Genomic DNA, 16,096 nt, shown 5'->3' with positions numbered 1-16,096 from the left:
CCAATATTGCAGTGCAATGTAGGTTGGTTGTGGTTGGGTTGTGGCTGGTAATTCTGTCCATATCATTATTGTAAAAAACGAAGAAGAAGAGAAAAGCTAGGTACACTACATAGTTACATTACATTTTATGTGGGACCCACTTTGGATCTCACAAAAATCCAGAAAAATACAAATAAATTTTAAAACATTGTAAACCTTTACAATTTTAGAAATAATACTTACTGATATTTGTTGGAGCTGATTTTTTTACAGGGTCCATAAACACAATATTTTAAAATTTATGAATATTTTTTTGAATTTTTTACAGTTGTTTTTTTTTAGGGGCCTGTGGTGGGCTCCACATAAATTTATGTAGTGTACGTAGCACTCTTAAAAAAAAAAAAAAAAAACTGAATGATCTTGGGGAAAGCACGTCCCAGATACAAGGAAATTACATCAAAACCCATCCCACGACCGACATCCCCCTCACCTCACCTATAAATGGGTAGTTTTGCAAAGGGCAAAAAAGACTTCTAGCTTGGAATAACTTCGGGCTTTCGAGCTTCAGCCCTAGAGATTCAATTCGACAGCTTTTGAACGAATTGTCTTTTAGGGTTTATTCATTGATGATCTCCGCATAATTTCGAAGCATAGGGAAGAGAGATCCGCGACACAGACATGGCGGTCTACTACAAATTCAAGAGCGCAAAAGATTACGACTCGATCCCAACCGACGGCCACTTCATATCGCTCGCCAATCTGAAAGAAAAAGTGTTTGAGTTGAAGAAACTGGGCAGGGGTACCGATTTTGATCTCGTTGTCACCAACGCCCAGACCAACGAAGGTAGTCTTGATTCTCTCTACAAGTGATGATTTTTGGTTTCAGAAATTTTAGTAATTTTTTGATTCAATCTCTGTGCTGTTATATGGTTTCTGACAATCGTTACCTAGTTTGGATTGATTCGGTTGAAGGGCTCCGTTGGTTTGTAAGGAATGATGATGATGATGTTTGAATCAATTTCTGTTCTCTTATGTGATTTCTACCAAATATTAGAGGGGGTTAGGTTCAAGCTAATTCACGTAATGCGTGTGCGTGGGTAGGAGCGCGAGCGTACGTGGAAGCGTCTTATTGAAAATATCCAAAAGTACTGAAATTAGGGAGAGGGAGGATTTAGAGCGCGATCGCAGAGCGGATTGAGAACGGGAGTAGAGGGCCCTACTGAAGGATTACGTGACTAAGGGTTCGAGTATTAAGTATACTATGCCCAAGGTGTAAGCCCATGGTGGGTTGAGCCATGATAAGCAGCTTAGGAGGCATAGTTTAGGAGTTCAAATCCCATGAAGCGCTCGACTCCTTTGTGGAAGGAATTACCCGGTAGATATGGGATTAGTTGGAGTGAAGAGTTGGATACTCTTGTCAATAATATGCTATTTCTTTGTATTTCGCGTATCTGTCGTTTTTCTGTGCGGGACAGCCTTGTGAGTACTTTGTTTTAGGAAAAACTTATGGTTGTTTAATGTGGGTAAGCCCTTGCAGATGGAGTGCGGAACAACATTATGGATTGTGGGAGATGGATTGTGTGATTACGGAGAACTTTATTTTGATGTTTCAGATGTAACGTCAAATGGGCCCAATTTTTACCTAAGAGTTTTGCCCTCTTTGAATATGAGAGTGTGAGGTTTAATTGGTGTATCTTAAGTATTTGAGTGCAATGTCATATTGATTGAAATTTGAAAACAATTGAGCTGATTTGTTTTCAATATCAATGGGAAAGGCATTTGGTGGCTTTAATTTTAGCTGGCTGTATGCATGGTTATGTGGATAGTTCTTGAGAAATCTGCCTTTTTTTTTTTTTTTGATTTCAGAGTACGTTGATGAAGCAGTGCTGATTCCGAGAAATACTTCTGTTCTGGTTCGTCGAGTACCTGGACGGCCTCGCATGCCCATAGTTACTGGAGTAGTTATTACGCATGACATGTACTATCTTGATCCTTCAAATCTTCTGACCACTGTATTTCATTTGTGTTTGCTTAAGTACAAGTTAATTTGTTCTTTAGCTTTGCTGTGCGCTGTTTCTCCTAGTCTGCTGATTCCATATCTTTTTCTTGTTGGTAAACTATGGCGCTGTGAGAGCTTTTGTGTGTATTACCACCCTGTATCACAGCCCCAAATATTGAGTGTTTGCTTGATTGAGGTCTATGGATATTGTTCTTCAGGCCAAAGGTCAAGGATAGTAGCAACAATAATGATACTCTACCAGCAAAGAGTAGTTTTCTAGGAGCTGATTCATCTGCCATGGACAATGTAAGTTTTAGCGAGGGAGATTCTTTGAACTTTTCAATGATTTTGGCGTCAATGTTACTCCTTGGGATAATTAGTTGGTATAATGTTGCTTTGTTGGGCTTTGTAGCATGAAGATCCAGAATGGGATGAATTTGGAAATGATTTGTATGCCATTCCTGAGGTTCTACCAGTTCAGGCTAGCAATCCAATTCAGCATGCTCCCCCTCCTGGAAAAGATGACGAGGACAGCAAAATCGACGCTTTAATTCGTACTCCAGCCCTGGATTGGCATCAGTGAGATAGAGCCCTGTTTTCTTTTCTTTTCTTTATCTGGTTCTGGGATGATTTGCTTCTGTTGATTGGCGTGTATGATGTTTCGCAGAATCTTATTTGGTCTTGTTCTTCTCCTTTTGCAGTCAAGCTTCCGACGGCTTTGGCCGTGGTAGAGGTTCTGGACGGGGTTTGGTTGCACATGGTTTTGGTGATTGTCTTTTACCTCTTCTATTTCTTTGCAGTTATATCTTTTATCAAATGCATGTAGCATCATATTAGTTGTAGGTTTATCCATCATCTCTGTTCTCTTACCTTATCCCTTGTGTGGAACTCAGAGGAAGTGTATATGGAATCATTTCTTCATTGTTATGGTGTTTGCGACTTGCGTCAATTGTTGTCAAGTGTTATGTATATTTTACCAAACTTTGTGTTCATTTTTTTTCAGGTCGAGGTGGGCTGGACTGGAAAACACCTCCACAGGGCTATGTATGTCACAGGTGTAAGGTGCCTGGTATGTATATCTAGTTTATACCTGTTGTACAATTTGGAAGAGAGAAGAGAAAAGAAAAGTTTCTTATTGGTGTCGGATATAATAGCAGAAGCTGCAGAACCATTAAAATATACTAAATTGTCTTATTGTTTTATTCAGGTCATTTTATTCAGCACTGCCCCACAAATGGAGATCATAATTTTGACCTCAAAAGAGTGAAGCCTCCCACTGGTATTCCGAAGTCTATGCTAATGACAACTTCAGATGGATCATATGCATTACCAAGTGGAGCTGTCGCTGTTTTGAAGCCAAATGAGTATGCTGCTCTCTCTCTCTCTTGCTAGGAATTTTATTTCTTTGTGCTGTTTGAAGACTAAATTGGATGTGTGAGAATATATATTGCATTTCTTACAGGGCCGCTTTTGAAAAAGAAATGGAAGGGTTGCCTTCCACTCGTTCTGTTGGTGATCTTCCAGCTGAGCTCCACTGCCCTTTATGCAAAGATGTTATGAAAGATGCAGTGCTGACAAGCAAGTGTTGTTTTAACAGTTTTTGTGATACATGTAAGATTTCAAGTTGTCTAGTTGGTCATTGGTTTTGTATTTACCTTCTAGCTTACGGATTTTGGGTTGGTGGTTATATTCAATTTTCTCAATCCTCTTTTTTAACACTCTTTTTCGGTCTGAACTATGGGAGATTTATTTTGTTGAAGTTACTTGTTGGTGATTGTTTTGTTGTTTGAGGTTCTTCCTGCTTATGAGGTCGTGACTCATGAGCTTTGTCTTACTCTCAAGAATGAAAGATTTGAATGCTTTTTGTGGTCTTCACTATTGTTTGGAAGTTGTTCGGTCCATCCAAAGTGACCTGCAGGCTGCAGCCACTCAACCCCCCTCCCTTCCCTTTTACTTCCCCTTCCCTGCAGGGCCGCAAAAGGAGAAGCAAAAAAGAAAAATTCTCCTCCTGTTTGTCATGTTTAAAAGACTTCTTTCTATGTTAACGAGACCTTACTTTCAGGTATAAGAGACCGCATCATATCTAAATCAGTCTGTGTCTGTGGAGCCACAAATGTGCTAGCAGACGATCTTTTACCCAACAAGACACTCAGAGACACAATCAACAGAATATTGGAGTCCAACAACAGCAGTGCAGAAAATGCCGGCAGTACTTCCCAAGTCCAAGGTTTGTCTTTCATTGAAGTTTCTTTATGCTGTAGCCTCTAAGTTTTAACCATCTTTATGTGGTAATTTTCACTTGTTTTATGTCTCAGATATGGAGTCTAAGATTCCAAAGCCTACGTTTCCATCCTCAACAAGTTCAGCAACCTCAAAAGGGGAACAAGCGCCACCACCTCAAAGCGAAGAGACTTCAAAGGTGCAAGAGTCTGGAGAAGTTGCCAATGCTCCAAAGCAAACCTCGGAGGAAGGGAGGATTAAAAAAATTGCTTCTGCTTCTGGAGTTATGCACAATTCAATGAGTGCGATGGAACCTGCATCACAAGGTAGTGTTCCAATGGCTAAGGAAGTATTCCAGCAGAAGCCACTTTCTGTTGAGCCAGGTATTTGTGCTACCTTACTGCTAATGTTGGTCTGGATGATTTCTTCAGCTCTGCTATCAATTCCTCAATCAGTTTTCTGCTGCTTAAATTTCTCATGGTTATAACTCAGCTTCTCATTCCTTTGTTCTTTATCTGTTATGTTAGAAGAATATCCGTATGTGCAAAAAAGTGGACCTTGAGAAGAGTAATTTTGTTACTGTGTCTAGTATGGAGAGAAACTCATTTGTCATTGTATGTTGGTTGAATCATTGTCTCAAGCAGTTGTATTTTGTTCTTTTCAGGAAAGAAAAAGAAAAAGAAGAAAGACCGCATGCCTCTGAACGGTATGTTTGTTTTCTTGTACTCACAGAGACTCTTTAAAGATGGCGTTTTTGTTTTCTATTGTCACATGATTTGTGAATATACTTAAGCTGTTGAGTGTCTATCAAATTGATTTTGGCTTCTTAGCCTGCATGATACTGGGTTGCTGACTTAGTTCTGTTCCATTATTGGATGTATTGTAGCTGCGGAGATTCAGTGGGATGCTGCTGACAACACTATGATGTCTCTGTGCCCATTATCTTATAATCCTCGCTGGAATGGCACACAAGCTCGCATCGATGGATATGTATCCCCTTATGGTGATCCCCTTCCATATATGAGTTATGGGCTTGGACCTTTCGATGTTCCTTTCGGCTTTTTACCCCAGGACCCATTTGTTGCACAAGGTTATATGATGCCTCCAGTCCCCCCTCAGATGCATGCTTCATGGTATGTTCTATTTTTATTTATACTTTCTCCTTCTGTCTTTTGTTTTGTTGCATAAGGTTACTTTGGGAATGACACAAATAGTTTTGGCCTTTGGTTGATAGAGGATGAGGTGCCTGTGGGTTGTCTATGGTCGTGTGTGTGTCTGCAATTTAGTTATGATGGATATTTTACTGATCGAGAACATAATTTTAAACTAATAATAGGGATCTTGCCAATTTTGGGATGGCCTTGAATGCTGGACCCCCCATTGTGAGCAGAGAGCAATTTGAGGCTCGGAAAACTGATCTAAGGCGGAAGCATGAACTTGAGAGTCGGGTTGATAGGTAACTTTAGTGATTCTGTTTTCCTTTACATCTGCACTGTGTGAGGCAATTCTATGGTAGGAGGTGACCTTTGTTTCATAGAGTTTGTTTGTTATGCAATTTATGTTCTCTTGGGAGTCTGTCTGCTTTCACTTGTTTTTCTTACGTTTTTTCTTTTCATTTCTTATTTCCTTTTTTCTTGTTTACTGAAATAAACATGAGAAGTTTCAATCAGGTAGGCAAAAAAAGGAAAGTTTGCTTTTGCATTTTGTGCAAAAAAGGATTAATCCAGATTGGTGTTTTGTTAAAGTCTGGAGTTTCATGAGAACTTTACTGAGGATATTTTCAAAACCAAAATTCTGAGCAAGTTTTTGATAAGTATTTGTTTGCCAACGTTTTCAAAAAGGATATCGAACACGCCCCTTAATTCCATTTTCTCCCCAAATTACCTTTGTTACCAGTTACAGTATAGATATTAGTTCTAAGATTATTCGACAACATTCTTTAGCACCCCCTGACCGCTGGAAATAAATTATATTATTCAACTTTACGACCCGCACAACCCGTTTTCAACCCGTGTAATCTGAAACGGGCAAATAGCGAGTTACTTACTAATTACTATCGTGGGAAAATTTCTACACGATCCATATGGAGGGATTTTCTTATGTCAAGGGGTATTGGGGGGCCCTTGGGTTTTGTGTGAGATACAGATATTGATGGCTCATTGTTCTCCTCCCTCATTATCATTCCTCTGTCCATCTTTGCCCATGCTAGACTTATGCTTTAAGCCGAACTGTGTAAATCCACGTGTGCTTTGTATGATTGTTCTGTTTTTTTATTCTTAATTTGTTTATTTGCCATAACACTGCCCGAGGGGATATTTGTTTTGTTAAGCTTGCAAGTTACAAATGCTACCTGATGGAATTATTGTCCATTAATAATTCCTTTTAGAAGTTTATATATTGCGCTGATGGAAGTTGTCCCTCACTCACACATGGGAAGTACAATTGCCTAAGTCAGCCAAGTTATGCTATCCGTGAGAATTCTTTTTGCTTCATAATCTAGTTAATGAAAGCTCGGGTTTGGTAGTGTATGAATCCTGCCTGTTTGGGTGTTGTTTATGAAGTGGTGGTCGAGAGGTTCCCCTTGCATTGACAAATTTAGGTCTCCTTGCTCTTTGAATATCTTTTAGTTTTCATCTGTATTTGTTTGTTTCTTCTGCCAGAGCCGTATTATTTGTCACTTCCCATTTGGTGTTTTAACATTGAGTTAGAAGTGGAGTTTTAGTACTGATGTTAGCCATGGCTTGGGTTGTGAATTATCTTTTACATGCTTTTGCTTATAATATATGATCTTTTATAATTTTAAAGGGGACTTCAGTTTGAGGAGTTAAAACTTATTATTCTTACAGGAGAGAGCTATCCAAAGGCAGACAAGGCAGTCGTGAAGTGGGCAGCAGTGGGAATGCTTCTTCGTTGAAATCCGAATATGTACGTTTTTTGCGGTCTAAATTTATGCTTTTGCTTCATTATGTGTGTACTGCAGGAGGTACTCTTGGTGGTACAATCAAACTATTTGTTAGAACAACCGTATTTCTGGAAAGCGTAATGCGGCTCCTGGCAAATGAATGCCTACAAAATTTCCTTTCCTTAGTAAAGATGACGGGAAGTTGTTTCGTTGCTGCATTTGGGATTAAACACACAACCGTAGTAGTAATTTTGTTTTGTATGAGGAACAGCAAGGGGTTAAATTTAAACAAATCTTTCTCTGTTTTCGGACTTGAGGGTCCTTCTGATTGCCTGAGATTTGTGGTGAAAGAAATGAAAACCTGGACTATTTTAGCAGTCGCTCATACTATGGATGTTATTAACGGAAGTTTCAAGCTTCCATTTCTTTGCCATAAAGAAATGGAGCGGAAGGAGGGAATCGAAGGGGTTGTCCACTTGAAGACCTTTAGTTTCACAAGGGTTTTACAACTTTTTTCTGCTTTTTTTTTTTAAATTTATTGTTGGGACCCGTGGCGGCTTTTTTTTCCTTTTTCCTTTTATCTACCCCAGCTTTGTGTCTCCCAGCAATTTTTTTGGGTTAAAAACATAATTCCTCTTCCTGTGTTCACCTAGGTAGGAGTATATGTTTGTTTTACCTCTTCTTTATTGTCACGGAATTTATATGGTGACATAATAATCTGATTATACCATACAAGTATGTTCGATATTTTTTGAGTTCTGCCTATTGGGGCTTTCGCTTGCCAATTTTAGCAATTAGAGCTAAAAGCAATGAGATTTTGGGATCTCTGGAGAGGTTTTCACTGTTTTTCAATTGGCATGGGTGCTATAATGCCAATTCCTCGTTAAAATAGAGGAATTCCTGTTTGTGCGAGTGTATCATCACTAACCTGCTAACCAAAGTGCTGTAGAAAGGTGGCTAGTGTAGCTTGTAGTGTAGCTTGGCATAACTAACAATCCATGGGACCGTTTATTTGGAAACCTTTATACTCTGTTGGAGTAGCGCACGCTTGATACGGCAAATATATATTATTTTTTTTCCAACTACATCGCGATTGGTTGGTCAATATGGGGTTTCAGATTTTTCTGTATATGTATATTTTGCCCAGCAGTTGTAGAAGTTATAATTTTCTATGTAGGTGCGAGACTCAGGTTGGCGTTTTGTAACTTGAAGTTCTCGGTTTAAGTTGGTGGAGCGGCATCAACACACATGTATAATAATTTAAATAATTTGATTTCCTAATTCATCAACATTCTACCTCTGACCAAAAAAATACTAAAAAGGAGATGCGGGGGGTTTGAGACATGGTTAAATGCGAGATACAATTAGTAATTATACAAATTTATAGACTGTCTAAATAGATTTATAAATTTTATTTTAATATAAGGCTCCAATGAAAGGACTTGGTTGTATAGTTCTCATACTCCCTAGTATTTTAAGAGCATAGCAGTCATTTATTTTCAAAATTAATGGCGTTCATGTCAACTTCAAGGTATCGGAAAGTTAGATAACATTTTTTTAAAATAGGGGAGGACTGTGTAATTTGTAGAACGTCATGAGTGGTTCTTGCAATTGTCAAAAACTTCAAGGAAGGTTGGTGCAATTTACCCTATTGCACAATATGTTATGGTTTGGGAGCATATATAAATAGGAGTACATTTCAAGTGGTTCCATTGTGCCCTAGTCTAGGGGGTGGGATTTGAATCCACGCCCAATGTTGAGAGGCACAATATTTGCCTATCCCCCCACCTTCTTCTCGGTCCTTGATGCGACATCGTGTTTACTTCTGAATGATGTGGCTGATCTGTATGCTAAGTAGCTCATTTTAATTTATTTAATACATGAGCCGCTTCAATAGTTTAGGCTACTTAAAATGTTTGTTGAGTGAGATATGGGCCAACTTGAGTACATCAAACATCCGTGAAAATAACATTGCAAGTAAACTTGCGAGACATTTTCTCTCTTGACTTCCTAAGGTTGTCGTAAATATATTTTCAAGGAAATCATTGAGGGAAAAAAGTAAGGTGAAAGAGCTCAATTTATTCTTTTAGCACAAAAAATACACTTTCAACACTAAAATCCAAAGAAAATAGTGGTTATAAAAAAAAAAAGGAGGGTGTAGAAATCAATTTCCAAACAAAAAGCTAAAATACCTAAACAACAATGTGGGAGGATTTAAGCACAATTTTCCGAAGTAAAGGGGTCAAGAATAGAGAAATTAGGCAAAGTTATTTTTTTTTCGTTTGGGTCCACATCAGAAACTAATTTGTCTAGTCAACTGCTGGTTTTGCAGAAGTCCAATCCACAACCATCAATGGCCGACCACCACCGTAGCAGCAACAGCCACCACGAGCGCCGCCGCTCCCAAACGGAGCGGTCGTCGGTTGAACGCCTCTCCGATCATGACCCCAAACTTCATCAACAACCCCAATCATCGTCGCATTCTAAAAGGAAATCCGATCGGTACGACGGAGATTACAAAACGTCGTCCGCGTCGTCGAAGAAGAAGAAAGGAGTGTCGGTGTCAAATCGGAACGATGGAGATTACGCGTCGAGTGATGAAGACGACGACGACGACGATCGGCATTTCAAGAGAAGGCGGCGGTCGAGGAATGATCGAGAACGCAATCACAGAGAGTGAGGATTAGGGGTTTTGGAGGAGTTTTTGTGTGTAAATAAAGGGTCGCAATTCTCTGTTTATTTGTCGACCAAAGCTCTTCTGCTGTACAACTCACAGCCGATTGTTGAACTTATTATATAGCCATTAATGGAATTTCACATCCTCATTTCTCATTTAAAGTTTTTTTTTTTTTTTCGTTTTTTTCTTGTTGTTTCTGTGTTTTTTGTTTTGTTTTTGTTGTTTTTCGGCCTATGGGCTGCGCAATTTGTAACTTGCGTTTTCTTTTCTGATAAAAAAAGAAAATGGGGGCAATAACTTGGTGTTTGCCAAAAATAGATCCATAATAAAAAAAAATTAAAGTCAAAACAAAATTCCGAATAAACTGTTTCCGACATAATACGATTCATGTTTCTACTCTAAATATAAATTTCTCCACTTCTTGCCGGCTGGCCCTATATTAGAGATATTAGAGTTTCTCTAAATAAAAAGGTTATCTTTAAGGAATATAGTTGGAAGTTAATACTTATCCGTCTCATATTTTTAGTCTCTCGTTGCATTCTAACCGAATAAAAAATTAATTATATTTATCAATCGGTAATACTTTCTATATGCAATATGAATCTTATTTGATAAATCTCAATTAGTTATTTTAAACAATATTTTCAAAATTACCTAACAGATTATAGATTACAAGATAAAATCAATTAAAAAATAGCACAACTCCCAAAAAGGACAAATAAAATTCGGACAAATAAGATTAAAGCCATCTAGTTTTCAAGTTCCAATGTGGTAAGTGACCCACACAAAAAATCTAATAAATTTATTCTGATCTGAGTAGGCTCATAAATAGAGAAAATGGATGTCATAAATGATTTCATTGAATCATATTTGCCCCCAGAGAAATGATCGTTGAGGTAGACCTCCAAATTTTGATGAGTTCGTTTCCCTCAAGGCAAATACGATTTGTTTGCATGACTACAAATATTTGATTAACTTAATTTTTACATGAATGTTTAACATATCAAGACCTTCAAAATTAACGGCCTGATCATCAAAATTTGATTCGACCAAACACGAGAAGATTGCAAAGCTCTGGTTACCTGCTTTTTACATTTCCATTTTCTCATTTTTTTAGTTTTGACCGTTTGGCTTCCTAACTCTAGGACTCATTTCGAGCGAACACATTCACCATTTTTGTGTTCAGAGAAGTAAAAAGTAGGGGGAGAGAAGCTTTTTGACTTCACATTTTCTATATTTTTTCATTTTGGTTAACAAAAAGACCTGCAAAATATATTCTACTAGTGCAGGCTCATATATTTTGGAGGCCTGAAACGAATTTCCTATGGTAAGCCCTTTACATGTTCATGAATTCCTGAAGAAAATCATAAAAGTACATAAATTACAAAAAAAATCAACAAAGTAATTGAGTAATGTGACAAGTTTTTTTTTTTTTTTTTCTTTCTAATACTAATATGTAAGTTACATTACAGTGGAGCCTCGAACTAAAATTCGGAGGCCGAAAACGGTTGCTTCACTCGCCTATCCTATGAGCCAGCCCTGTTTTCTGCACATATCTCCAAAACACTAATCACGTTGCGAAATACATTCTACATATGTTACTCAAATACTCTACCATTCAGCAACTTGAAACTAAAGATTCTGACGCAGAGTGAATATGATTTCAACATCATTATTCGATATGCGTCTCAAGATCAAGTAGGAAAAAAACTGTCTAATTTAACATTGTGTCTCAAGATCGAGAAGAAAAAAGCTGTGTCTGATTCAACATTTAACAGTACAATAAAAGAGGACATCATAAGTACTGCAAGCGAGTTCATCCGAACAGAGCTATAGAAGCATCTCTTGGTTTCAGGATACAAGCGAAACGCGCGAATAACGGTTTTATTTATGACATAAGGAAAGGATAGGTTTCTCCTCCTAAACATCAGGGAAAAGAAGTTGCAAACAAACAATTCTTTAAGTCGTCAAAGATAGCCAGCCAAAAGTGCACATAGTCCAGATACCCTGCAAACACAACCATAACAGTTAATCAATCAAGAGCTGAAATGTGATCCCAACGAGAAAACATGAAAATACAACAGGCAAGAAACGCGGTCAATTTGAACTTTTAAGAAATGAAGTGGAAATTTCATTTTTCTTACGATATGTCAATTCTCCGCATTCACAATTACTAGCGCACATGAAGACTTATGAGTTATGACCAGAGGAGAAGTTAGCCTCCAAATCCATATATCCTAGAAAAACGGCTATGTACATATGAATTTCTTAATGATTTCTCACCAACTGTGCTACTCTTATTAATCAGAGGCAACAAATACAATTCCTTATACCGCTACTATCGGTTCTAATTCTACAGTTCCCTTTTTCTGTATAGGAATATATACCATTTCGAAAAGTTATTGCAAAAAAAATTATCTTCTTTGCACGGTCCAGGTGATTGCACAAAAAGATTACCACAACCACAAGTCATACAAACAGGAAAATCAACAAGGAGGTTAATGAACAAAATAGCAATCCAAATGTTTTAACAAAACCACTTCATTCTAGAAGACCAACGAAACATACTCCCAGAAACACAAGCTTTCCTAGTCACCAAAGAAAGAGAGCACTAGCAGAATGCTTTCCATGAGAGGAGGGGAGCTCAATGGCCCACTCTCCGGGTAACAAATAACCAATTAGTCTCGTGCTTACTGGTCTTCTAAAACGTAACATGCAGAAAACTCCTCATAGATTTCCATAAACACTAAAAACAACTGTGTGCAGATGCTTTCCCTAGTCCCTACTCTACCAATCTCCACTCTTAACACCCCCACTGCTGCAATGAAAGCTCCCAACACCAACCAAGATTGGAATTTCGAACAGCAACTTTGCTCATAATGCGTGAAAAGCTATACTGCTTGTTAGAAATAACTTATTTTGATTATGTTCTATGACAAAATTGATTTCTTAAAAACAATGTTTTAAGTTCATTTTCTTAAATGTTCTATTGAAAGGGATATACAATATTGATACATCTCCGGCCACAAAAGAAACAATTTCTTCTAATACCTTTCTTTTGATCAAAACCGAAATGAGTGTACAGCTTGTGTACATTTTTCTTTAAAAAGAAAAAGTCTCTTGAAGTCCATATGGATCAGTTTGGATGCCCACTTGTATCAATTTCACAAGTATTATGTATTTAGCCCATGAGTAACTTAGACTATACATGATCGCATTGCTCTACACTTGTCAAAAGCAAATGGCCCAAGGCTCATTCTGTTGCTCTCAAGAACCAACGTCCGCAATTAATAAGTTCGACCGACCGTGTTTCTTCTCCTGCCATTATTGACTTTGAGGCTTCCCAGTTAATACATGGGATCATTGGAGATCAAAATTTCTGAAGATTTCGGCTCAACGTTCATAAGGTGCATTTAATGAAGATCAATTGTTGCAGAAGAAAGATTTCGACTCAACGGAAAGAACACAACGTTCATATTTTCTTCCTTAAAAAGAAAGGCTTCTGCACCAGAAGAAGATAACCCAGCTACGGCAGAGAAAATACACATAGCATTACAAGAGCAATTTTCACCCTCTCCTACACTTCATTTTTCATGCAATTACTTTGAGAGATTTGTGAGCAAAATAGTTATATCTACTCTTCGAGGAGTGTTGTAATTGTGAGCTACAAATTCTATTATCTTTTGAGAGATTAAGTGTTTGAGAAATCAAACACTGGTTTTGTAATTCCAAAAACAGGGGTTTTGTTTTTGGAAGGGGTTTTTGAGGATTTTGTATTTTAAATCCTTGCGGTTGTCTAGCTCCTCCGGAAAGCTAGGAGTGTCGGTAATTGTAAGCACCCGCAAGGCTTACTGGTGTAATTTCATTCTTTAGTGGAACCTTCAAGCGATTGCCTTGGAGAGAAGTGGAGTAGGCTGGACCGTGGAGAAATTCAGACCGAACCACTATAAATTGGTTTTGCGCTTCTTAACTTTCTCTATATATTTGCTAATTGGTTATTTGCCTTTGTAGTTTTTAATTGGTAATTTTTAATTAGCAACCCTATTCAACCGCCCCACCCCCCCAGGTTGCTGTCTGGGTAACACTGCTCATGACGAATAAGGTCAGCTTCGATATAAACTTTCTAAATGGCACACCACAGAAATGTCCCCTCGAACTATAGAAGGGGGGAAAAAAAACTGGACTATTAAACTAACACCAAGATAGTGAGATTGGCTTGAAGTTGATGAACATGATTGCCTTTGCTCAAGTCCGACACATAGATTGTTATAATTTGGTCCGCTTAATCCATATATATCTATGTTAAGGTACTTCCACCATCCTTCATAAAATAAGTGATTTCCGGATCCAAAATTTTGTAGCAATGACAAATTACGGTGAAAGCAATATCTCATTAATAATAACAAAATGTTACAAGGGGACAGAAAGAAAGAAAAAAACTCACACAACCCTAATAAATTTCTCTAGTTGGTAAGGTACCAAGCTAATGAAATTTTCTCCCATAGTATTTACAAATTTTAACATATAACTATATAAGTCAAATCTTAACATCCAAAGGACCAAAAGTACCTGATTGACATTTAGTAGCATACTCTTCCTCTATGTAGCACCGACACGGACACCCAAATTTCAAAAAATGTGAGACACAACACGTTGGGGGGACATGTCAACACACACATACATACACACAATGTAGCACAAACACGTATACGGATATGGGACATGGGGCATGAGAATTCTAAAAAAATAGAGATACGGACAAAGCGGGGGACACGCCACGTGTGTGTATATTTATGGAGTATATTTTTTTTTCTCAAGTTTAAAATGCGAAGTGTAAACAAAATGAAATGGATGGGAGGAATCTGAAGTTAGGGTTTCTTCTCTTTAGGACTTGTTTTTATAGGTTAACTTACACTTCTTTTTTTTGATAACCGAGGAATAACTCTACAGCTGAGCCACAATTGGACCCGACTGCGCAAGGGTTAACTTACACTTAAACCCAAAACAATTGAGTAGTAACATAGTTACACTCCAAAAAATTAAAAATATATACACTTACACCCTGCCGTATCTAGCTGTGTTCCCAAATCGGACACCGCGATACCTCGACCTCTAGAGGTGTCAGTGCTACATAGAAACACACTATGTAGCACTGACACTTCGCTGGAAGCACGCAGGGGCGGCTCTACCTTATACCGAAGCTTGAACCCCCTGGTTCAAAAAATGCTACTTCAGTTCTCATCAGTAATCACTAATTGGAATCACTCCTCACTGCCATCTAACTATCTAAGCTAATACTAAAATATGCCTAAGCTTCTTCGTACTTGTTTACAATCTATCTATGAATATATAATATCACCCAGCTATTCCAATTTCAAAAAAAAGAGCACAAGATAGTTGTAAGATACTTGACTTCAATACCTGACTTTTAAGCCGCCAGTGATGGAATCATCCCAGCTTTCCTTGCATAAGCGAAAATCCCACCGGCCTCAATAACCGGCCCGGCATCCCCTATCGGCTTGAGCCCGTAATCCTTCCCGGTCGTATGATTAATCAACCTCCCCAACCCCAGCTCAATCGTCACCACATCCCCCGTCCTGCACGCCTCGCAAACCCTAACCTCCGACTCCAACGGGTAAACCTCCCCGGTCGCCACAGAGTTCCGGAAGAATATCCTCGCGTACGACTCCGCAACCACGGCCGCCACACCGGCCGCCCCCAGTGCCACGGGCGCGTGCTCGCGGGAGGAGCCGCAGCCGAAGTTGTCGCCGGCGATGAGGATGGAGTACTTGGAGGTGGTCTCGTCGGAGGCGATGAATCGGGTCGGGTATTCGGCGGCGGGGAGGCCGATGAGGGCGTAGGAACCGAGTTTCTTGTACTCGTCGGGGTTGGAGGGGACTAGGGTAAGGTATTCGGCGGGGATGATTTGGTCGGTGTCGATGTTGTCGCCGACAACGTAGCAGAGGCCGTGGAAGGTGGTGGTGGGGGTATTGGGTGAGGGGGTGGAAGAGGAGGAGGTGGTGGCGGCGCAGAGGGGTAGAGGTGGAGAGAGAGGGGAGGAGAGGAGGAGGGGTTTGGAGGAGGGGGAGAAGTGGGGAGAGGTGAGTTTGAGGGAGGAGGAGAGAGAGGATTGGGGGGTGCGAGGAGAGAGAAAGGGTGGGGTGGGTATGTAGGTGCGGATGGAAGAAGAGGCGGCCATTGATGAAGAAAGCTTTGAGGAAGTGAGGAAGTCGAAGTGCGGGACTTTGCTTTTGGTCGATGTGCAGAAATACTAGGAGGAAGCTCCCCTCCGGTTTGCTTACTCTCCAGTTCCATTCAC

The 16,096-nt window shown here is 39.2% G+C and overlaps 2 protein-coding genes across 6 annotated transcripts; one reads left to right on the top strand and one right to left on the bottom strand.

Annotated features, from left to right (window-relative positions):
* The first annotated feature begins 500 nt into the window (after positions 1 to 500).
* LOC131331938 (E3 ubiquitin ligase PQT3-like) lies at positions 501 to 9,938 on the top strand. 5 transcript variants are annotated; one of them, XM_058365910.1, is made up of 15 exons: positions 501 to 823; positions 1,846 to 1,957; positions 2,197 to 2,284; positions 2,391 to 2,557; positions 2,680 to 2,744; positions 2,982 to 3,047; positions 3,186 to 3,342; positions 3,441 to 3,589; positions 4,041 to 4,205; positions 4,294 to 4,581; positions 4,863 to 4,904; positions 5,085 to 5,331; positions 5,535 to 5,654; positions 7,045 to 7,123; positions 9,433 to 9,938. In XM_058365910.1, the coding sequence occupies exons 1-15, from the start codon at positions 658 to 660 to the stop codon at positions 9,778 to 9,780; spliced, it is 2,259 nt and encodes a 752-aa protein (XP_058221893.1). In that variant the 5' UTR covers positions 501 to 657; the 3' UTR covers positions 9,781 to 9,938. The 5 variants fall into 5 exon arrangements, with proteins under 5 accessions (XP_058221893.1, XP_058221894.1, XP_058221891.1 ...); XM_058365911.1 differs by lacking the exon at positions 5,535 to 5,654; XM_058365908.1 differs by lacking the exon at positions 9,433 to 9,938 and having other exon boundaries at positions 4,294 to 4,572; positions 7,045 to 7,649.
* A 1,538-nt stretch (positions 9,939 to 11,476) lies between these two features.
* LOC131333030 (3-isopropylmalate dehydratase small subunit 1-like) lies at positions 11,477 to 16,096 on the bottom strand. Its single transcript, XM_058367331.1, has 2 exons — positions 15,199 to 16,096; positions 11,477 to 11,784 (listed from the first exon to the last, which is right to left on the bottom strand). Exon 1 carries the CDS (start codon positions 15,974 to 15,976, stop codon positions 15,206 to 15,208), a length of 771 nt encoding a protein of 256 aa, XP_058223314.1. The 5' UTR covers positions 15,977 to 16,096; the 3' UTR covers positions 11,477 to 11,784; positions 15,199 to 15,205.

This window comes from Rhododendron vialii, chromosome 7a, assembly GCF_030253575.1.
Source record: "Rhododendron vialii isolate Sample 1 chromosome 7a, ASM3025357v1".
In the NCBI taxonomy this organism is placed as follows: domain Eukaryota; kingdom Viridiplantae; phylum Streptophyta; class Magnoliopsida; order Ericales; family Ericaceae; genus Rhododendron; species Rhododendron vialii.
This window is presented reverse-complemented; position numbering and strand designations above follow the sequence as displayed.